The sequence below is a fragment of the Ptychodera flava genome, chromosome 9, assembly GCF_041260155.1.
Source record: "Ptychodera flava strain L36383 chromosome 9, AS_Pfla_20210202, whole genome shotgun sequence".
Lineage (NCBI taxonomy): Eukaryota > Metazoa > Hemichordata > Enteropneusta > Ptychoderidae > Ptychodera > Ptychodera flava.
This window is the reverse complement of record NC_091936.1, coordinates 9423860-9449234: the sequence shown is the minus strand read 5'-3', so window position 1 is coordinate 9449234 and position 25375 is coordinate 9423860. Positions and strand designations below refer to the sequence as shown.

At 37.2% G+C, this 25375-nt stretch overlaps 1 protein-coding gene across 1 annotated transcript; it reads left to right on the top strand.

Annotated features, from left to right (window-relative positions):
• The first annotated feature begins 2589 nt into the window (after positions 1–2589).
• On the top strand, positions 2590–23942 carry LOC139139934 (uncharacterized). The gene is made up of 8 exons (XM_070708898.1): positions 2590–2656; positions 10777–11007; positions 13862–14095; positions 14450–14674; positions 19014–19232; positions 19600–19830; positions 20914–21132; positions 23620–23942. Coding segments are annotated over exons 1-8 (1416 nt in total). The 5' UTR covers positions 2590–2601; the 3' UTR covers positions 23622–23942.
• Positions 23943–25375: the final 1433 nt, after the last annotated feature.

The window sequence follows — 25375 nt, the reverse complement described above, 5'->3', positions numbered from 1 at the left end:
ATCATCATAAGTTATACTATAAAATGTGAAATTTTGTAAGCAAAGAGTTGTAGGCACAAAAGCTACTCAGTAAAATCTTATTAAAACCATAGACCGTCGAAAAAACAGATGCAAAACAAAGAATTAAAAATTACTTTGGCCTTATAATTGGGATTTATTAAATGCGGCGTATACCTATTATCATGGCAGATTAAAAAGAAAAAAACAGATGGTCAGTACGAAGTACCAGTAACTGGGGTTTTTTCATAGTGGTCCCAGTTCACAAATTGGACGTGTCCCGGAAGTGAACTGTGACTGAGGCCTGGAGGACAATTGGGACCGGTCCCAGAGTTCGTTTTGAAGCCAACTGGGGCCGGTCCTTGATATCAACTGGGACAAGTCCTGGAAGCCAACTGGGACTGGTCCTGGAAGCCGACTGGGACCAGTCCCAGAGTGCATTTTGAGCCAACTGTGAGTCCATTTAGCAGTCCCAGTTGGGGGTTTGACCTACCCTTACATACCTGGCACTTGTCTTTCATTTGTACACCAGTGTGACTGTGATCGTTCTTTAACAGCTACTCACATTGACTCCAGCTCATTACATACAATTGTTAAGCCGCGCATGGTAAATTTTAAATTTAGTCCGGCTTAAGCCTCAATCTCTTATGTCAAAAATATCGAAGCACAAAGAGTTACTTTTATCTCTGCCGAGCTGATAACAACATAACAAAATTACCTAGTCTTTATTTCATTGTTGGTATCAGCACGTATAGTGTCGCTTTCGAAAAAACATCATAGTCATACTTTGCTTTCGTTGATTTTGCTCCCATTTCTAACACTTTTAGCATTATCAATCTTCTTGGGTCTTTAATTGGTCTTTTTCGGTTTCGAACTCCCAGCCCTGCCTTTATTTGTGAGTCAACTGGTGGTCTGTTTACCGGGTGGACTAAATGTCCTAATTTCTTCTTACACACAGTACCGGTATATATTGCTATTTTTACCTCAGAAAGAGTAAGTCCCGGCAGAGTTGCTAAATAATTAACTTTGAATACACAATGATATGAGTAGGAATGGAGGCACAATTTTCAATGATTGCGATACCTTATGTGTGGCTAAAAATAAAAGCCTTCCCCTGATGATATTTCCTGGAAAGAAGGAAGTGGGCTGTACTGGTTTTACCAATTTTATTCAACAGCAGGTGTTGTCTAACTTGACTACCAGTATTATGCATTAACTACAAGAATATCTAACAAACCTTGGGTGATTTATGTTCCAAGTGTGCAGGTGTCGATGCATATGGATTACGCTTAGCAAGCAACTGCTTGTGAATAATTATTTGCCGGACTATACTTCATTAACTTCAGTGGAACAGCCTTTCAGCGGATAGATTTTTTGCCTTTATGATAACTCCGACAACTATAGTTGATGATTACCATTGATAAACACGACCATTCTGCAGACGTTGAAGAAGTTAGTCTTCGTGCGACAAAATCAGACTTGCTTTTACCTTTTCGTTCTCGAAAATATTTACTAAACCAAACAATAAAATCGATCGATGTAAAAATATATATCATTATTACAGGTACGAGTACAATAATAATATATCCAAGCACTCTTAACATTTCTCCGCGACGCTCACAAAACGTGGATGAAATTTGCTGACAGCAAATGTTTTCAAAACTTGACACTCAGTCGTGTGAGTCTTGGTAGAGAAAAATGCTATAGGATATATATCCGCTCTCAGATTGTGGATCAATCTCTATAGCCAGATTTGTACAGATCTTAAAAACATTTCACCGCTAAGTCATTCTTCGTAATTATTTTACCTAGCCGAACATTGTGACTGCACGCTTACAAAGCTCGGGAAATCATTCATGCGGGTCGCCCACAGCTAATAATTTTTCAGAATGAAAAATTTACCTTTCAAAATTTTGTTTGCCCCACAAAGTAAATTTAGCCACAAAGTAAACTGTGCGAAAACGAACTGTATTGTCGAACTAGGTTGTGTCGGGTCATATTTCAATCTTGGACATTAAATTAACCATTAGTCAATTACTTGACACGTGTCTACATGACGTACTGAATCAATCTAAGGTTAGTTAAGTTTCTGTTTAGACATTAAACTGGAAAGAATGCATCCAAATCTCACCCTTGAGTCGTGTGAATATATCGACATTTTCTACATGTAAATCGATTAGCTGTTAATCCTTTGGAAGACGGTTATGTTTCATCTAGGGAAACCACTACTATGGGAAGTCCATCTGTACAACCCGGATGCGAGTGGGAGTCTTTTGTTGGCTTGAAACTTAAATTTAAAAACGGTTGACATTTACTGAAGTCCGAATAATTTCGAATACTTGCAAATAATATTGTCCTTGGTGGTAGTGCATGAGTTATTCATGGTATTTTTTTCAGTTTGATTGTGACGTGGCGATGTCAAATATCACCAAAATAATTATGTGGACAGGAGAGGTCTGACAATCTAGGATATCGACCCCACATACGATTTGCTGGTGTTTTACTATGTATATCAACCAATCATTTTGCATCAAGTGGTGTTACAACTTTTATAAAGGTGATCATGAGGTACCTTGGTAGGAGTATTGGCACAGCAATCTCAGTATGAAGCATTTGTTGCTTCTTGGTTTGATCATGCTGGACTGTTTTCCTCTAACAGGTAAGAACACATTTGAAATAGTGTCCCACTTTGTGACAGGATAATAGAATATCTAAAAAAGCTTAAGAGAGCTTTATTGATTGCTTTATGATAATCGATAAAACAAAATTTCAGAATAATGAGTGACAACTTCTTAATTTGAACTCGTTGTATATCACGTTGGATATTCTTTTTAGAATGAAATATCATGGCAAAAGCGCACCAAATATCTTTATGAATATCTTAAATTAAAGCTCCATAAGCTGTATCTTTTGGCTATTTGTTCAGAACTTTTGTTTTGTAGTTCTGCATTGAATTCCTAAACTGTAATTTAATGCCAAGTATTTAGCATATCAACTCAACTTATATGAGTATAATCACCATCGTAATTACTGAAAAATGTATTCAAATCCGGACTAGAATTCATTTGTAAACATAAACAATGATCACTAAACACATACAAGCTGTGTTGACAAAAAGAATGCTCGAAAATTTAGCATGATAAACGGATTAGGGTCAGACACGGTAGTTGATATATTGAATCAGAATACTTAAAGATTTGCCACAAGTTACAGCTTATGTCCCTTTAACGCATAATGTAATCTATCCGTGCGTGTGTGACATATTATAGATGATGACGCTCTGATTGACTTAATTATTCAAGTATCCTTCTTAAATTAGGAGATGATCGAGATGTATTACCACAGTTATTCACATTGCGAAATGTGTCAGGGCGCTATGGAAGACTTTATATGAACAGCCTTAGAGGTTGTCCTAAGATGTAGTCAGTGTATTGTCGAGTTCACACATAACACAGTTAACGAAAAACTACAACAGACTACATTTGGGTCATTTCAACTGCGCCAGGCTCAAATTCATATCAAAATACAAATACTCCCGGCACTTGTTTTTAATATTGTCATCTTTAAAAAAAAAATAACACAGACATTGTCAATTTATCGAAGAGTGCAAGTTTCATGAGGGTCAGTTTTGTTGGTACGAAAATATCATAGTTAGAAGCTATATATTTAGGGGAAGGCAACGATAGGATCCAAACAGAAGTTCTCATTCTAGCAGGTGTAGTAGCTTTCAAAATATCACAAGCTTACGATCTTGGCGAGCCCGAAAAGTTCCGTTCGATTGCACCCACTGCACGCACTGTGACCCAGACAATGTACCCGGCCACAATGGGCCGTCACCAGTCTCGCCAGTGCCAACTTGTCAATCCCGATCTCGTTCGTTCCGTCTTACTGACTTTGCTGTTTGCAGTGGCACATATCTCGCCCATAGGTACCTCCGAATTTTGCCACTTGACAGAAACTGTTCTGTTGTCCGAGTCAGCTATCGATATTCCACAGCGCTACACTGCAGAGTTCAGGCTACAGCTGAAAGCTTATGTCTTCGCTACAGCATAGGCTGCAGGTTCGATTCCGATCGAGAATTTATGAATTTTTTTATGTGATGAAGGAAATTTATCGTTGTTCGTCGTATGACTTAAGATTTTGTGCATTCTATGTCGCTTTCCCGAAGATCATACGGTACATATTTTATTCAGTTGAATCTACGTCAGGTGTACCTTTCCGGTGTATCGCCGGCGCCAGGTACGACTTCCACATTAAGTCGAAAGACTGAGCAATGAAATCGATCTTGGGAATAGCTAGCTCGAAATTTCGATGGACATGCATTGCATGTTTCCATGTCTTAATTTATCACGTCAACTTTTAGTAAATATATCATGAGAGCACGGCTTCGGCCTGTGCCCTCAAGCGTCGCGGCATGTATGAACGGTACAAGTGCAGGTAAAAAGTTCCGGTTGATGACATAGAACAGGGGTAATTAGGATTTTTCGTCTTGTTCTACGTCACACAGGTAGCGATTCGGGCTAGTTCATGTGATAATGGCTTTAAAGACAGTATATTTGAAACGCCTTTATAAAAAAATCTGCGTATTCTACACTGCCAGTACCTCCTTTCCCTTGTTAAAGCTGACGGCACAATAGTTGCCGCCACAATTTAAATGCTGGAATGTTGTGCAGGTACTGGTCAGGTACATCTATATACGAAAGCTATCTGGATGTTTGCAAATTGAAAGACTGAATCATTATCTACAATTTATATACAAAACATGACTACCTGATCCCTGACTGCTTTCTCTATGAGATCGAAGAATGAGAAGCAGCTTGCGCTGATATTTAATAATACATTTATAAAGTTAGTTTACAAACGACAAAATCAGAAGATATTATTCATTTTCATGGATGCACCTGAGAAGGAAAATTGCTTTCCATTCTGTATCAGATTTTCATATAATATGTGTATTTTCATAAGAAAAATTATGGCATAGACAGACAAGAAACGTTTCTCTACTGTCTATGGTTATGGTTAACAAAAGGTATTTTTGTCATAACATTGTTTTTATGGTCTGAACGATAAAACTGGTCCTGTCGTGATTCATTAATAACAACAAACTCATTATACCTGTCAACCTACGGATAATAAATTTCCTACAAAAAAAAACTTGAAACAATACGGTTAAATCGTATTATTTTAAAACGTAAACTGCATCCAGAAAGTAAAATTTGCCAACAGTACCACAACCGTTGAATTGGGAAATTTAGGAAACAAGTCATCGGTACGGGTAGAGCGTTCGCATACAACGAATCGTTTAGACATAGCTGCTCGGTTATTGCCAGACAAATCTACCTGCATGGTATTGCGCATTGTATTTTATACTACCAGGCAAGGTAAATTCTTACAACGTATAGATAGATATACTTTATTGTCCATAAAAACATGGAAAGTTGTCTTTAAACATCAGGACCGCTATAAAAACACCAAATACGGACAACACCATACAAAACAATACAATAGTTACAGACAAACACAACACTATATAGTATAGTTGCCTTGGTAGCACTCTCGCATTGCACTGTGGAAGTACATTAAACAATGGCACATCGTCAATTTTGCACGTTTCAATGAAATCCGTCTAGAGCGTCTGCGTACCACCCTAAAAATTAAACATCAATGGACATTATTTATTTTGTGCTATATTTGGGCAAAATCAATTTAGCAATATTCATGACGTGACCTTTTAGGCTGCTCTCTCAGTCATCTCTGAAAATAGGGCGGGGAATCCAATAAATTTTTCTCCGATTATTTAAAATACCCCTATCACCTTAAACAATTCAACAAGTTTATGATTATTTTGATGTTCCCTTTTCGAATATACATTACTCTCTACCAGGGCGGTGGTTGGCTTCACAATCCAATTTTTGCACATGCCAAACACTTGTCACCCTAATTTGTAGAAAATTTATTTAAAATATTGAAACAAGCTGTCTTTTCATCACTGGTTAAAAAACCTGCATGTTGAATGTATGCAAAAGCTATAACAAATCAAATATTGTATTTAATTTGCAATGCGCTCTGAATATTGTATCCATGTATAGGCGGGAAAGAGCACCAAAGCTGCGGTCAGCTTATTGTTGGTGGAGGGTCTGAGGGAGGGTATACCCTGGCCCCTCCTTGAGTGAGAAAATATTTCAAAAAATGTAACACCTTTTTAGGGATATTTATGCATTATTATACCTTAGAAACTCGGAAGGACATCTTTGTTTGCATGGACTGACGAAGATTACCATAATTATACAGGCCTGATAATTTCAAACTGGCCGAAGGAACGAAAAATATTGGAGACTTAAAGACATTTAAAAGCTTTCTGATCGTTGTATTTATTTTCAATTTGACAGTGATGTAGAGATTGCAAAGCCCGAGAACACTAGCTACGTTGTTGAACATACAATACGGATAAGGGAGCCGTCATTATTTACTGCCCGGGGTCGAAGGAATCTGAGGGGGAGGGGTCACTTAAGAATTGGAAGCTACATGGGGGGTTGCCAAAATGTGGAGAGGAAGAGGAGGGTGCTACTCAATTTTGGGGAAATGTACTAAAAAACATTAAGTACAGTTATAAATTGATACACAAATAGTGCAAAAGAGTGAAAAACATAATACATTAAAATCGTACAATTTTACAAAAACACGGTACAATTTGATATGTATGTATGTATGCCAAGTTTATTGACTATCATTACTAAATGAGTAATTTTTTCAGTATTTCCTGACAAAGTATAACAAATTGGTATAATTGCCTGACCAAACATGAAAAACATCTTCTCTCCATTCATTAGGGTACTCTAGTGTGGAGAATGTGTAAAGCAAGCTAAATCTACAAAGTAAACAAAGCATTGGACTGCCTCAATAACAAACCCATCTTTTATTGCAAGAAAATAATTTGTCATAATCCAATAACACCTGACCATTGGAGTTTTCTTGTATCTTTCGATCTAATGTAAATTTAATCCCTACATTAAAATTTTGCTTTCTTTGACTACTAAATTGTTGTGAATTCATCCTTTATTATCACAGAAACATGCATGTAATTGACTTAAGCTCAATAAACATTTCGACATTTAATCATACTGTATTATCATTCTTTACATTAGAAACTGGCTACCGGAGAAACTACGGCTGGCGAGGTCATTTCTTTGGCTGTAAAATTTCAAACAAACTATGGTTTGATTTAGAAAATGCTGACGCTGACTGTTAGTCCATTAATATCTTTTACAGAAATGTAAGATTTTGCAAATCACACAATAAAATTGCAGTTTTACCACTTTTGCATGCATTAATTCTCAAAATATTCAAAATATGCTCTTGCCTTTGGCTTGTCCTATGTCATTTCCTAATTACACTTTTACGTAGTGAAAAACTCATTTTTAAAAAATCTCAGATTGTAACGGATTGCACTATTCCACCAATCAATTTCTCAAAATTTTCCATGCAAGAGAGGGGACACCCCTCCGCCACCCCTGTCGGCGTTTTACGTGTTCTACCCTGTACTATCAAATTATTCTTTGCCAGATACCCTAGTAAAGTTCAGTGAAAACCTTGTCATGATACCATGGCTACAATTAAACATACTGCCACTGAATGTCGCGTAATCATATGTATTTACTAAATGTATTCAGATACGACGTCTTAGTTGCCCTTTAGCCTGCTATCCCGAGTCTCACAGAAAATTAACTGTTCCTTAAGATAGTCTCTGAGAATCGTTTGAGTGACTCAGACCAAAATGAAACTGTACCTTTAGCTGATACCTCATAGCCAGTCAATGTCTGTATACTGTTCCACTAGAGGTAACTTTGTCAACCTTTAAGGATATGAAGAAAGGGTTCTACATTGTCTTTTTGTACCGGTACCAACATGCATTCAGGCTGCGTTCACAAAACAAACGATGGGGGCCTGGAGGAATTCACGGGAGATTCAAATTTCTTTGGGTTAGTAGAGGGAGGGGGGCTTGAAGGGTGTGCTCCACCTATAGGGGGACCTGAAATTGTTTTGGTTCCCTTTACTTTTTACGATTTCAAGGTTTGGTGGGTAATTCAATGAAATTGAATAACATTTTAATCTCACCCAATTGTTCTTATTTAGTAATAATTAAACATGATCTAGAACCATTTCTTTGCATTTCATTACATTTATTTCAAAAAAATCTAAAAATGTACGAAGTTTCATATAAAAACGAACAAGTAGGCCTTGTAACGGGACAGAAGCTGCAACTGTTGATAATTTTTCAATATTTCTATCCAATATATCAAATACAGTTTCCTACTGTTTCCAATACAGCATGCTGAAACACGCAATATTTAGTTTGTCGACAAAAGCCTGCATATATAAGTATTGGGTGATAATTGAATTAGATTCCAGGCTGAAAGTCATTAGTCAATGATACCAATGCACAGTACACATGCACATGCTGTGTTGGCCAGCTGAATACTGGACAGTTCAACACGCTGCAGGGAGTAGAACAAGAAGACTGTTGTATAAAGTGAACAAAAATACTGTCAAAATTATCACAGATAATACAGCTACGTATCCCTGCTACTGCGTGAGGGCACTGTCACTGCATACCGACAGTGACAAAGATAGCTCTGACTATGAAGTAGCTGAAGAAGAGTCCGGGTCATGTGACGCTCATGACAGTGAAACATACTTGTACACAAGATCAGGCCAGAGAGCAGCACATGGAAGAGCAGGAGACCTGAAAGTCATTAGGGATTTTTAAATTCTGGCATAAGAGATTAATCAACTATTAAAGAAATAAGATGGGGTATAAACCGTGTTTGACTTTCTAAAATTTCAAATTCTCATCGTAAAATAACACAAAAGTAAAACTTGGAACAGTATAGTTTCTAATTTAAATGGAAAATGTGTGACTAAATTGAATTAGTTTGGCTATACCAAATTTACCATTATTACATCGAAACTTTCAGATATTACAACGTTTATTTAACCGGATACATTAATCTTTCAGCCTTGTCAATTTTGTTAAACTTTTCTAAGTAGCATCTAAGTCATATATGTCTTGTACTTTTGAAACATATTTTTTTGGTAGTTCACTACGCTCAGTTTTGCACAATGAGGCAAAATGCAGTCTGGAATTCACAATTTGCATACTCTCTCATGATTGTCATTTTGTGTGCTTTTCAGCTGGTGCCAGAGTTGGATAAACTCAAGTCGGCTTTGACTGATGAATCCAAAAAGTTTACTGAAACGATTAAAATAAATCAATTTAAGAAATTGCCTAATTATAAGGAATATGGCTCTACAAATTACTAACAACAGGAAGTGTCGAACATTTGCCAGCAGAACTGCCCATTTCTTGTTTATTTTTTCTTTGCGTGCAACACGAATAAATATGGGGCTATATGATAAGTCGGAGGGGGGGGGACTTAAAAATTTTCTCCAGCCCCCCCCCCCTCCCCGCAATCCGTTATTTGTGAACGCAGCCTAATCAGTCTGGCAACTTATAGACTGTCGGCAGTTGTTTCCGCTATTCTCGTCGCTACAGTAACACTGAACACGGCTGAATCAATGGCTTGTGCAAGTTTAGCAGTGAACTCGCGCTCATACCTTCGGCATTTCCTACCGGGGCCCTTGTGACCCTCTTTCTACCAGGTATGTGCGAGAGATGATAACAATAGTAGAAAGGAAAAGGCACAAGGGACTGTTAACAGTCTACTTAAAACACACCTTGAATTTCATTCTCTACAGGAGAATACGTCAAATTATTGTTTGTAGACTGTATTCATACTCTAGACGAGAGGGTTACTGTAATACAAATCACTTTGTTCTCATTACTCTAATTTAGGGACTGGACAGAAATTACAAGGGGAGGGCCAACGTTTTTCAAAATGATGCCGCTCGTAAAATAATGACACTTCTAAGATATTTTCACGAGCAATAGTGGGTCAGATTAAAGACTTGATGTCTTTATCAGTTCAAGGTCTCTTGGCAATATCGTGTTCGTTTAGTGCAGACAAGAACACTATAAGTGCCTCCTCCATCCATTATATTTAAGCTGCAAATGAATCAATAAACAAGTGAAAATTTATCGAATACATCACTGGTGGCGCTGTACACCTAAACTATACAGCACAACCTCCTCTTACCACTGCGAACAAATTGCATTATTTGGTTAATGTTATACATATACTTTGCGAGTTAATACAGTTAAAGTACGAAAGAAATCGAGCCAATTATAACAGATATGACATATCATCTACAAGGTAGAGAAAGTGTTGGCGGGAAATGCCTGAAGACTGAAATGATCCATGATAGGTGCCTATATTGGGAAACCAGCTTTTCAAAGCAGCCTTTACACATTATTCTGACCTATTGTCACTGGATTATGGATTGGTATGATTAAATTGCGATTATTTTGCAGTAAGAAGGACAGGAAATATGACAAGAAAGCCCATGCTCGTACCATTCATTTAAATGCTAAATCTAAGATTTAGATGAACTTCTCCGAAAATAAAGCTTATAAAACTCTAGAGTTGAAACGATCTATCGTCACACATATATTAACACGCGTTTTACTTTCAGGTCTTTAATAGAGTTAAAGTACACCACTGTCTTTTTATAAATTTAAGTCGTATTTTACGGAAGATTGGCAATATTCATTATTGCACTTACCAATATTAATATCAAACGATCATACATATGTATCACGATGAGCAAAACAACCGTGTTATGATCACATGTATAATTTCTGACATCTCTTCTTCTGCACAGTCGTAGGGCATAAAAATGTCGCAGTTGGGAAACCAGCTTTTCAAAGCAGCCTTTACACATTATCGACACCAGCTGGCCCAGAAAATGCAGTTGATGGTAACACATACAACAATTGGCTAGGCCTATCATGTACCCACACTGTGCAGGAGCAGAATCCATGGTGGAAAGTAGATCTTCAGAATATGTACAAGGTTAACGAAGTGGTTATTACAAATCGCAAGGACTGCTGCTGTAAGTTGTTAGTTACCTTTAACCAGATGGCAACTGAAATTCAACCCGTCTTTCAGTATATATTGCAGTTGTATGATACATCCTTCTGTGATCATAAAATGTTGTGCAGCCGTTCTCAATGTATGTCCAGTTTTTTTTATAACCATTAATTATGCAAATAATGATTAGATACGCACGTCAGACTCACAAAAACTAATTAGTACTTGTCACTCCCGAATAGAATCTATGTACTCCATTAAGGGACTGGTCAGTTTCTTCAGCCGGGGGGGGGCGGTGGATTCATGGGGGGGTCACCCAGTTTTTGACTTTGGTGATAGGGGGGGTCACCATGTTTTTGAAATGCCCAATAGGGGGGGGGGGGGTCAGTGTGTTTTTGAATTTTGACACAGGCTCATCATTGCCTAAAATGCTAGTGTCAGCCACAAATTTCATCATTCAGTTGTATTTTTCGGCGCGCCCTTCGGGCGCGTAACTTTAATAATCAGTCATATTTTTCAGCACGCCCAACTTTAACATATCAAGCATACATACATCAGAGATATCTGTATGTTCAATATTTTTCAGCATGCTCTTCAAGCTCATTGCTTTCATATATCAGACATTTTTCAGCATGCCCTTCAGGTGCATGACTTTAATATACAAGGCATATATATCAGAGATATCAGGATGTTTCATATTTTTGGCGCGCCCTTCGGGCGCCATACTTTATTAAATCAGAGATATCTTGATGTTTGCTAAGTGAAAGTGTACCGTTATTAAATCTGCATTTCATATGAAAAGGATGACAAATTCCTGATACTTTTCTTTTCTCTCTATGAGAATTCAGTACGAGAAAGCAACATGCACAAATATTTCACAATATATATTTGATACAGTGACTTATTTTAGAGATAGAAAAATGACAAGATATCTTTCCTTCTCATTGATGCAATTATTTTCCTTTGTGTCGCAGGTTTCCTGTAGAAAGATGCTTTTTTATGAACAAAATAACAGTTAAAAAAAGGCAGTTTTTGTCATTATTAGCTGTGCTTTTATGGTTTCAATGTTACAAGAAAAGGTCCTCTCAGACACTGTACACATCATATTTGGCTAAAAAAGTTCTCTATGGCTCCTCAAGAGATTTAATTATATGGTTGGCATTAGTCTTAACACCAATCAAAGTTTTTGATTCACTGCTTTTTCCTCTTTGATATTAATGATTGACATCTATTTCTGTACAACAGTTCAGGACATCTGGTTAAGCATAGAAAGTGTGAAATACACTCACAGCTCATTCAAAATACAGCTCATTCAAAATGTACTGTATTCAAACTTTAAGATTGACACTTTGAAATTCCTATCTTACAACTGACATGTCAACAATTTCATTAAAACATAGAATGACTATTTAAAATATAAATATATGTAAAATGTAAAATATAATATATATATATATATATATATATATATATATATATATATATATATATATATATATATAATTTATGTCCACCTTTTGTTTTACCTTTTGTTTTACGGGGGGGTCACCCTGTTTTCGAAATTTGGAATAGGGGGGTCACCCTGTTTTCAAAATTTGGAATAGGGGGTCAGCCACTTTTTGACGTCGGCAAAAAATAATCCATCGCCCCCCCCCCCCTCCCGGCCGAAGAAACTGACCAGTCCCTTAATTCATATTCTCCCTAACAGACAAACAGACAGACAGACATACAGATAGACATCTGCACCATATAAGCTAACTTGTGTCAACTACGTGAGCCAGAAATTACTTGCTTACAATTTTGTAATATCATAATGTATAACGTATCTCGGCAGATAAAAACCATGTATTCTTGAAACAGTGGTCATCGTGTTTGTCAGTTAGATATCGATGCTCCACACCCTTTGTAACATAAGGTTATTTTGAGTTGAAAAATTGTTGAAATTTGGCATCTTTTAAACGAGTTCGTCTATTGTTATCTTTAAACATTTCCAAACTTGTCATAGTAAGAAACAACTTTAACGTCGGAATAAGCTGTAAGTATATCTAACCAAAATTTGAGACATGGTCGTCTTCGTGAAGACAGAAAAAACTGCACATCATATACTGTGTGTAAAACTCATCTTTTAGAAAACTGCCTTCCTTGAATTGTCATCTAGAGTAACAGTAATGCTATTTAAAAGACATAAAGAGTGAACACTATCTAATAAATTTTTTGTCGCATGTCCATTCCTAAACCACCTAATTCAATACATGTCGTTTGTATGAAGAGTAGTATGAGGGCAAACATTTGTCAATCGTATCATCTCAAAATTATAGAAGCTTACTATTTAAAATCAGACATCCTTAAAACACGATTGGAACTAATTTTGGATAATTGGATGGTGAAGTACCATCGATATATGTACAAATGTTATCTCATCTGCTTTTCCTTTTATATTACACACTTGTTTTTATGAGTAATTTGCAATATTGCAACATTCAGCTATATGGCATCTAACACGTTTGAGAAATTTGAAAAGTGTGAAAATCCAATAATCCCAAATTAGTTCCAATCGTGTTTAAGTAAGAAAAATCGGAAATGATATTGTCTGACCCTTACGTTACAGTAATAAAGGGGGGGCGATGGATTATTTTTTGCCGACGTTTAATGTCCTTCACTAACGGAACAGACATGATAAGACTTAAATTGGTTAATCTACAATTTGACACTATTCAATTCCATTTGACTTGAGAATCGAGCAAATGTGTAGTTAATCACAATGTTTTAAGCAACAATCCTTAAAATGTATGTGGACGTACGATATACTCTCATAGCTTTGAAAGCAAGATGTTTCTGCTTCAACTGTGTTTACATTTAAAGTTTGTTTCCTCCAGCACAACGTTTGGTAGGAGCCGTTGTGCGTGTTGGTTCGAGCAGTTACATAGCAAACAACATCAAATGTGGAAACACGGTCACTGGAGACAAAATACGCCAATCGAACACAATACCATTCCATTGCAACGCTGGAACAAAGGGACGCTACGTTAGTGTTCAGCTCGAAAGACAGTATCAGTATCTCACACTGTGCGAAGTCGAAGTTTATGGAACATTATGCAAGAACGAAAAAGGTTGTTTCTTTTGGCATATATCGGAATATCATTTTGATCAAATAATCCCCGAACACTCTGTTATATTGCAGAGGATAAAATAAAATGAAGCATCTATTCAACCAAATTTACCTAACAATGTACAGGAGTGCATCACTCGCACTTGCCGTCATAACAACGACATATTTGCTTCAAATTATTTTAAGTGACAATTCCTATTGCAATTATTCGGAAAGCAACAAAAACATTTAACAACATGATAATACATCTCCTTAATCAAAATATACATGATTGCAATGGATCTTTCAAGATGATCTTTACAATTATCAGTATGAAAACGTAATATCATTGAAAACTTTCATTTTCTTCTCACAGTATCAGAAAATGTCGCAGTTGGAAAACCAGCTTATCAAAGCAGCCTTTACACAATATCGACACCAGCTGGCCCAGAGAAAGCTGTTGATGGTAACACAGACAGCAATTGGTCGAGCCAATCATGCACCCACACTGTGCAGGAGCAGAATGCATGGTGGAAGGTAGATCTTCAGAATGTATACAAGGTTAATGAAGTGGTTATTACAAATCGCCAGGACTGTTGCTGTGAGTTATCATATCTCTTTTAGTGTTATCCATAACTATAACCAGTATCCAAGAATGCCTCACTTGATACATCGTATACACGGTCTCCTCTCCATTTATTTTACACAGAAGGGAACAATCTCGGCACAGAGATATGGCGCGGCGTATTACTCTGTAAATACTGCCTAATGAACTACTATGTTGACCGTAATAGAGATTTAAATCGGTCGGTCAACATCTCGCCATACCCTAAAGGAGCCGTCATTATTTACGGCTTCGGGGTCGGAGGAATTTTATGGGGAACTCTCGAGTAGACCCGCCCCACCAACCATGATGAATTTGAGTAACCCCTCCCCTCTCTAACTCAGAAATTGTGACTGACCCCCCTCCCCCAACTTAAAAAAGTTAAATACCAATACATGTATTTGTAAAATTTACAAAAATACAGCATTGGTAAAGACCTTCCAAATCGTGTTGTACCCTGCTAGATTATCATAAGTTATCTCATGACACTTGAAAAGGTGAAACCAACAAAATGAAATTCGAAGTGACAATAAAATACAGATATAAAAGCTCACGCTATAACCATTATCCAACCATTTACTATTGTTGAATGTGGATGGATATCATGACAGGGTTTTCACAAAGATACCTAACTGGGCAGAATTTGAAAGTACATGGGGGGAGAACACACGAGCGGCTGAGGGGAAAGTGTCAGAGGTGGGTGTCCCCTATTTTGCGTGGAAAATTTTGAGATATTGATGTGTGCAATAGTGCAGACTGGTGCAATCTAAGTTACTGTTAGAACACCACAAGGGGAGAGAGCACGAGAGGGGTCCGGGGTTTCCCTCTCGCATCAAACATTTTGAGAAATTGATGTGAGTAATGGTGCAATCTTAGAGGTGTTTCAATATATTTTTCACTCGGTAAAACTGTTTCAAATTGACATTGAACACTGATATTTTTAAACATTTTTGCATGATCAGTGTTTGAGTCACAATATTCAACAACCAAACAATGAAAATGAATTTTGTAAAAACACTGTTCTCAGTTTGGCAGAGATTGAGAACTAACGAATATGCAATGTGCAGGAATGGAAAATCTGTGACCTTCTTGTGTCATTTCTCCAGCTCCCAACTTCAAATGAAAAACCTGAATACGGTATGCTTTAAATGTCAAAATGGGTAGGTATTGAACTGAAGTCAATTCAAATATATGTTTCTGTGATAGTAAAGAATGTATTCACAACAGTTCAGTTTTGTCCTAGATCCTGTGGAAAGTTTGAGAAATGGATTCGTGCAATGGTGCAGTCTGTCGCAATCTGAGAGGTGTTTTTAATTTGATTTTTACTAGTGAAACTGTTAGAACACAACCAAGGCGGGGAGAGCACGAGAGGGGGTATCGCCCCCCCCCTCCCGCATCGAAAATTTTGAGAAATTTATGTGTGCAATGGTGCAATCTGAGAGGTGTTTCAATTTATTTCGCATCAAAAATTGAGTAACCCCTTCTTCCTTTCTACATTTTGAGCGACACTCTTGAAGTTTTCAATTTTTGAGTGACCCTCTAACATTCCTCCGACCTCCCAGGCCGTAAATAATGACGACTCCTTAAAGACGTAAGGTAATTAGCAATTCACGAGATGTTGACCGACAAATATTAATCTCCTGATAAGTTCAACACATGTGCTTATTAGGCAGAGTATAGTCTATAGAGACTAGCGGCAGTGTGTGGTCAAGTAGTCAGGAGTTCTAACATAGGGGACTGCCTACATGTCCGTCCCTATAGGGGTGGGCAGGTGTTTTGTTGTATTGCTAATAAAGGTTTATTCTACCAACCTTTGGTTAGCACTGCCCTTGACATTCTTCCGTGAACGTTTAATCATGATGCTGCATCGATTATCTGAAGACTTTGATCGCCTAAAGCACCCAAAACAAGCAAGGGTAAATTACTAATCTGTGGACGCTGTCATCAGATTATCGGCGGATTAACTTTGACAAAGTGAACAACGAACACGCCAGCAAGGTATAACAGAAGATATACGTTGCTGGTGCGTTCGTTGTTGACTTTGTCGAAGTTAATCCGGTGATAATCTGGTGACAGCGTCAACATTTTAGTAATTTAATCTCACCCTTCCTTGATTTGGCGCATTAGGCAATCAATCGCATCAGATAATAGACGCAACACAGTGACAAAACTTCGTGTAAGATTGTCCAAGGATAAATACGTGACACGGCGGCGAAGGAAACTGTTGCAAAACCAGTGCTAACATAAGACCAAGACACCAAAGGTTGGCAGTTTTATTTATTGGCAATACTTATCATAGTCAAACGTATTAAGATAAAATAAACCATGGCAAAAAGAACCCTGCGTTGAGCCCAAGACACCCTAACCCCTCCCCTGCCCCTGGGGATGGACATTTTGTGGAGCACCCTATGGTTCTAATAAAAGTAAAGAGAGAGGGGACCATCAATAAAATAAAATTCTTTTTTTGAAATATCACAGATAACATCAAGGGGATATATGAATGTTTTGATTTTCGTGCACGTCCCTATACATAGACGTGACTAAACGTGTATCAAGCTTGAGCGTATTGCTTAAACGGAGCTGTTCGCCATTGCATGAAACTTCTACCTACTCCTCGTCTACGAGTCGAATAGCTGCATCACCCGACCGTTACGTCACATCGATAACGTTAACGTCTTTATCTTGTTATTGCTATTTTGCATTTTTTTTCTCTGTTTGACGTCATCGTATTCGAGTGTTTTTCGCGGAGCCGTACAACTTCTCGCCGAAGACAAGGGCTCCGCGAAAAACGCAAATATCGATCGCGAGAGAATGGTCTGTTTGGGCGTGCAGGAAAAGATGTTTCAGTAGAACAGAGTTAATTCGGATCTTGTACGTCACATTTGTGAAAATCCTGGCCGGTACATGTAACATTGGCCCATTCAGTACAATTTCTTTCTCTACGGCTGCTGTCACAAATACAAGGGGGGGGGGGGAGGACTGGAGGAATTCAGGGGGATTCGAAAATTTTGGAGGTAGTAGAGGCGGGACTTGAAAGCTTTGCTCTGCATATAAGGGGGCACTGTCATTGCATAGCAGCGGTGACAGACAAAGCTCTAAGACTAGGAAATAGATGAAGAAGAGTTCGGGTCATGTAACGCTCATGACAGTGAAATATACTTGTACACAAGATTTGACTAGACGGCAACTCATGGAAGACCAGGAGACTTGACAGTTATGGAGGTTTTTGATAGTGGCATATAGAACAATCAAATATTAAAGAAAAAAGATAGGTTCGCCATGCATGATTTTCTTCAGATGAACGAGGAAAACACACTGTTTTTGGCGAATATCACGTAAAATATAAAAACATTCAAATTTATGCAGTGAATTTGAATGAGTTTTCACATTCTCATCGTACAACACACAACACAAAAGTAAAACTTTGAACAGTAAAGACGTTAAGTGAAACAAATGTGTGACTAAACGGACATGTTTTACCAAATTTTCCATCATTACACCCACAATGTCGGTGATTAAAACGTTAATTTGATAGAATATATTAATCTTCCAGTATACACTCAGTATATGTTCAGTTTTGTACAACTTTTTATGAGTAGCACCTGTACTTTTTGAAAAAAAATTTCGGTACGTCACTCTGCTCAGTTTTTCACAATTTGCCAAAATGTAGCCAGGAATTCACAATTTGCTTACTCTGTCATGATCGTCATTTTGCGTGCTCTTCAGCAGGTGCCAGTAACCTTAGTTGGATTAACTCAAGTATGAATCCAAAAGTCAACAGATGCATTTTGAAAATGAATCAATTTAAGAAGTTGTCTTAGGAATATGGCGATACAAGTTGCTGATAATAGGTAGTGTCGTACATCTGCGAGCAGAACTGCGCAATAAAATATGCGGCTATGTGTTAATTGAGGGGGACGTGAAAAATTTCGATCATGTGGACGAGAGAGGGGGACTTGAAATTTTCTGAAGGTACTTAGGGGGATCTGAAAACCATAAGATTTCAGTCGCGATTCCTCCAGCTCCCCCACCCACCACCACCATTATTTGTGAACGAAGGCTAATGGAAAAAATGAGTTGCAATTCTACTCTATGGAAGTCAATTTAACGAGAGTTCTTTATTTCTATCCTCGCATTTCCAGGTTTTTAAGGGATTTAGTCATCGATTAATGTATTGAGAATTCCAGCAAATGGTTTTGCAAAGCAATATACTTTAAACCAAAGGAAATTCTACTCACTGACAGACGTTGTCATATTCATACTAAACCTTAAAACAGCTTTGACTACAGGGTTTTTATATTACAACTATGTTACATGTATAATTTATTTCCTCCAGCACAACGTTTGGTTGGAGCTGTTGTGCGTGTTGGTTCGAGTGGTTACATAGCAAGCAACACCAAATGTGGATACACAGTCACCGGAGACAGAATACGCCAATCGAAGACGATTATATTCCATTGCAACGCTGGAACAAAAGGACGCTACGTTAGTGTTCAACTCGAAAGACAATATCAGTATCTCACTCTGTGCGAAGTTGAAGTTTATGGAACATTGGGTAAGAGTAAAAAAGTTGTTTCTCTTTGCCACTTTGATTAAATAATCTCTGTAATATTACAGTAGAAATACTAGTAAAAAGTTGAATCAGTTTTTAACCGAATCTACCCAACAATCTGAAGGAGTGCACCAGCAGCATTTACTGTTATAACAACGTCATATTTACTTCGAGGCGTATTATCGTGACAACTCTTGCTGCGATTTATCGGAAAGCAACACGAACTTATGTCATGACAATATATTATATATTATCTAAATATTTGTGTTTGGTAATGCGTGTTTCAAGACGATCTTTACAAACCTTCTATCTTTTAATAGTCAGTATAGGAACTTGCTGTCATTGAAAACATATCTTTTCTTCAACACAGTCGCAGGGCACAAAAATGTCGCAGTTGGGAAACCAGCTTTTCAAAGCAGCCTTTACACAATATCGACACCAGCTGGCCCCGAGAAAGCTGTTGATGGTAACACAGACAGCAATTGGTCGAGCCAATCGTGTACCCACACTGTTCAGGAGCAGAATGCATGGTGGAAGGTAGACCTTCAGAATATATACAAGGTTAATGAAGTGGTTATTACAAATCGCAAGGACTGCTGCTGTGAGTTATCATATCTCTTTTAGAATTATCCATAACTATAACCAGTATCCAAGAATGCATCTCTCGATGCATTTTGATCGTATTTTTGTGTTGCATTGTTGCGCTTTCGAGTAGATCACATTGAGAAGTACGAAATTCACATTATTCTCTGATAATATTCCCAATGAACTATTAAGACAAGGGTCTCCTCTCCCTGTACTTGACACACGGTGGATGGACCCTGCTTGACACTGAAACTGCAGCCTCTGATACTTGACTACATACCGCTATTAGTCTGTAGACTTGGTTCAAGTCGGTGAACTTTTAAAACTAAAAACCATTTGCAACAGTTTCTTCCGCGTCTCTCCTAGTTCATAAAAACCTGTTTGAAATTTGGCAGCCCAGGTCAGGTTTTTCTCTAGCGATCGAATGAGTTACCTTTGAGTCTACGCAGTAGTAAGTTAGCTTCTACGGAAGGAATCTCCCATATTTCATCGCCTTCTCCCAACTCACTACAGATGTTCATACGAAAACAGAACACAAATCATTGCATTCACCCCACTATAACATCCACAAATCACAGATTTACAAGTCTAGTCAGTCTGTAAAAAGTTCCAAATGAGCTACCAAGTTGACCTGATCAAAGGTTTAAATCGGTCAGTCAACATCCAAAGTGCACGTGACACTATGCATCTCACGAGATGTTGACCGACTGACCAGGAATAGTACCCCTCCTCCCCGCCAAACAACTGGAGTTAAATGAACCCACACATAAATGAATATACGCTAGCATACAATACACACAAAATCAATCGAAGCAATGAACCGCAAACCAGTAAAAACATGTCAAAATGTATTTCTGTACTAGGTCAGTGCCAGTTATTCACCCCTGATAACTTTTTGATATTGCGTAACATTGTATTAAAAAAATTACGTCAAATGGATGATACGCATTTACATCGATCTAGCGGATGTGTGTCGTGAACAACTAATAAATGAAGTGTCTCTTCCTTTCAATTCACACAGTTTCTTCTTAGCTTCTTTTTCGATAGTATAGCACTGATACGACACGTCTGATACAATTCGATGTTGCCTTGCTTGCAGCGCAACGTTTGGTTGGAGCCGTTGTGCGTGTTGGTTATCGGAGTGCTATTGCGAGCAACACCCAATGTGGAACCACTGTAACCAGTGACAGAATAACCAAGTCGACCACTTTAAAATTCGATTGCAGCCATGGTACAAAGGGGCGCTATGTAAGTGTTCAGCTAGAAGGACAATATCAGTATCTTACATTGTGCGAAGTTGAAGTTTATGGAACATTGTGTAAGTATACAAAAAATAGCTGCTTATGTAGTTAACAGTAGCAACTGTATTACTGTTTGGAGGCATTTATCTCTGTCAACACTGTCTTCAGTTTGGTAATGAAAAACTAACAAATCTTTTAATTTGAGATTTTTCCAGCTGGCGTCCTATATATATTTAGTTCTAAATCTACAAATCCAAATTGTTTTTGCATGGGCCGGCAGAGGTATAATACTTTTGTTTCTCCAATATGACAATTTTATAATGAGGACAAAATAATCTGGCAAACATATGCATATACTTATCGATTTATTTAGTCATCCGATGCCATATTACCGCCATGCTGCCATTTCGTCACGAATAGCTTCATTGGGAACTTGAAAACAGTTGGCCAGATTGTCGTGCAAATTTGTTCATAGCACAATAATGGAAGGATCTAGATCTGATAAGATTTAGGAAGGTGTGGTCTGCATAATAAACGGCCAATTGCATAATTTATGATTTTGTGACTGAACCAAACTTAATGCAACTAGGCATGCATTCAAACCTGTCTATGATTTTACTGGTTTAGATGTTTGGTGGCATTACTTACAGATTATAAGTTCATTTGCTGACAGTTTGGTGAATATTGTTTGTTATTTTTATCTCATTTGCATATTTGTAGTTAGGCCATATATCAAAGTGAATGTACTTAATTTAATCAAAATTCTGACGTACACTGGTAATACCAACATTGAGCTACACTCAAAGTTCGATGATTTTGATATTTCATAATTTGTACATCGATCATCGATCGGCACACTTGCTGGCTGGTCTGAGAATTTAAAGAATGAAAGCGAATGATCTGGTAAGTGTTTGCTTTCATTGACAGCATCACCATTTTCACTTGAAATGGATGCCAAACATAACTAAATTAATTTTAAAGCCTTCAATATTGTCTCACCAAATATCATGTGGTGTTATAGGTCATTTAAGGTCACCCACAAAATTTGCTTTGAATACAACTTGAAAATTCCAAAAATCCCCCCCCCCAAAAAAAAAAAAATCACGTAGGTCATCCCCAGGGACTTGTTTACCAACTTGAAAAGTATTAGATGAGCAGTTTTTGAGAAAACGATTTTTCGACCAGAATTTTTGCAGAAGAAAGATTTTCATTAAAAATGACAAAAATTGCTTTAAATTAAAATTTGCATATTTCATCACAAATTCAATAAATCTAAATGAGAGATTTTCTTATGAACATATGTATCAAACATCAAAGCTTTCTGACGAGCGCTTCGCAGAAGATGATTAAAGCTTTTTTGACCAAAAACGACAAACATTGCCTTAAAAATACAAAGTTGTATACCTGATCACAGCTTGAACAAACCTGAGTCAGGTCACCCCTCGGAGCTGTATACCAAATATTGAAGCTGTTATGGAGAAGAACATGTTTTAGCGAAAATGTTTTTTTTAACTAATTTGTATATTTTTTGATATTATCATTAAAATGAAAAAAAAACCCCGATTTTTCCCAAATCCCCCATACACCTTCACACAAAATATCAGTAATACGTGTGGCGATTTTCCAGCTATCAAAGTGGACGGACAGACAGGAAGGTATAAAGACAGACCGTACACACGAAGTGGGCAAATACCCATATATACCATCCTATAAGCTACCTTGTCATACATATATGGCAATGCACAGTAAGTGAGGCTACCCACAATTCTCCATGATCTGTACACACGGAGATCATTCACTGAACTGAAGCAAATTTCTTCTGTACACAGAACAACTCGGTCCATATTTCAAAATTCTGGCAACATAGTTCTGATCATCATAATTTTCTGATTTCTCACTGTGAATAATGAGAAGATGAACCCCTTTTTCGCGGAGGAGATAGCAATTTTGTAATTTTGTCGACATAGATTTTTGACAGCCATACACAATATTTTCAAGGAAACTAAGGGAATAAGTTGCATCTGTGTTGGGAAAAGAAAGGGTATTGATTTTTTTTAATGTTCGTAACAAAGGAAATTTGCATGTCTGACAGGTGGTATGACGAGACCATCTTAGTTGCTGATAACTTTATCTTGACAAGTGTGTAATTTTTAGCACCTCCAAACATCGACTAATCATTTAATTTACTCTTGAATTTTAAACATAATCAATAATTTTGGAACATAGTTTTAACAAATAATCCTGAACTTAAATTGTAAGTTAAATATTGTTAAGAAACTGATAAAATCGAGAAAGCCTTTAGCAAAAAATGTCCGAGTGAACAAATAAAGGGGAATTGTGGGTAGCCTCACTTACTGTGCAATGGTAGCTAAAAAGCAAATCCGCCAACTACTAACTACATGGTAACATGTTCAGCCCCCTCCAATAAAAAGTGAAAGCTATGATCTGATATAAGCCATATAGAGTAAACAAATGATGAATATGAATAATGAATTAATGATATAAATATCACATCTGTACATATTGATATACACATTTATATTAATGTGATATTTAACCCTTAGAGTCCCGTATCAAGATTTGCCGAGGTCAGTGTTGGTTTTAGGCCGAAGTCACCACCCTAGAGGAGAATCCATTTTGTGGAATGATGGTACCTGAAAATGGTCAAGGAAAATCCGAATCATGAAGTTATGGCTGTCTCGATATGTGGGCGAAATTTAACACAACGGCTGCACACAAACTGAAAAGAAACAGAATTACTAGTATATTATTATATTTCAAGGGTTACCGGTGTAGGGGTTCTTATGAAGAATTTTATTGGTTAAAACAAGTGTAACACTTTTATCAACCTTTGTTTTATTCTTCCTTCGTAGAAATAAAAGTTACAATAGCGCATCAAATTGTGGTTTTGGAAGATTATTTCCCCTTTCTTTTATTATAAACACGATTGGAACTAAATTGGGATAATTGGATTGGCAACATTTCTCAAGAATTTTAGAAATTTGTCTGATATTACACCATATTTGCTTACCATCTTTAAAAGTTTATTCAAAATTTACGAGCTGTTGAAATGTTATGAGTAAGAATCAGTGCATGATAGTATCTAATGCAATATTGTTCAAAACATATGAACAATATTCATATTTGAATGAAAATATGAGAGTTTGTCTGTAGTTTCTTCATTACTGAAACACTAGGAATAATCTCAGTTTGTCACTTTTCGTCGACCAAAATGAAGCTTTTCGATTGATTTAAAGTTAAGTCAGTCAGGGTCAATTAAAATGTGCCCTGACTCAATTTAATGTTTATGAAGCCTTAAATCCACGAAAAAGTCAGGGGCATTTCAAAAGTGCCCTGACTCAAAAGTCGTTAAGTACAGAAATTTTAAGCGTTTTGTCTCATTTCTTTAGTACATTTACACAAAAATGAACTTTTTTTTCATGAAAATGAATCCGATGGAAGAGGTATGCAATATCGTTGTGTTTTCATTGTTTTTGTTCGATGAGAACAATATTTCATATTTTACACTATTCTATCATTTTGTAAAATTTCAGCTGTAAAAATTTCGATTTCGTTACATTTTCCTAATAATTACTCTCATCCAATTTTCCCAAATTAGTTCCAATCGTTTTTATTATAAAATGACCAGAGGTTACTGTTGATTTGTGTTTCCCTTTGTTATATTTCGAAGCCAGTATGGGTAAAAAGAAGAAGGTTGATTTCAAAGTTAGTCGAAAAAAGAAAATGTCTTTAAATTGTCACAAAATCTGCTCTTGTGGTATAATTCGCAGGTGTCGATCGTTGTCTCGACGCTAGTCATTTCCATACTAGGGTTGGATACGTTATCACGGTCCCTATGGAGGGTCTGTGGTCACAAACAGTTCTGTGTGAGTCTGACAAACGTATGGAGACATGCACGCATGGCCTACGTAGTAACGTTTGGCACGCGTACAATGCAAAATTGCATAATATTTAAATTTCAAATTTCTCTCGACATATGATGCTATATAGTTTCCTGGCGGATATTTTAGATACGGAGCCGTAAAGTCATGATTAAACTGTTTTTCTCTTACTCAGGACAATTACAATTTACTGCAGCATATCCTTGTAAATTTACTTTCTTGCAATATAATCTAACTTAGTTACCTGCTGACAGCTATCCTGTTACAAGTTTCCTAATCCGAGGTACAGAAACACCACAGTCTTTTCGGGGTCACACTTTGCAATCCTGCCACTTATCAATGTAATATGTCCTTGTTAATCTTCATCGTTACTGTTACTATAATCGAAAATGCTTTCCGGGTTGCCAGTTTCACTGCT

What these genes read in the sequence shown, in the direction of transcription:
- LOC139139934 (XM_070708898.1), top strand. Translation starts at nt 2,602, where the DNA reads ATGAAGCATTTGTTGCTTCTTGGTTTGATCATGCTGGACTGTTTTCCT. An exon ending in TGAAGTTTATGGAACATTGG is followed by an intron (nt 19,233 to 19,599) that starts GTAAGAGTAAAA and finishes TCTTCAACACAG; the next exon opens with TCGCAGGGCACAAAAATGTC. An exon ending in AAATCGCAAGGACTGCTGCT is followed by an intron (nt 19,831 to 20,913) that starts GTGAGTTATCAT and finishes CCTTGCTTGCAG; the next exon opens with CGCAACGTTTGGTTGGAGCC.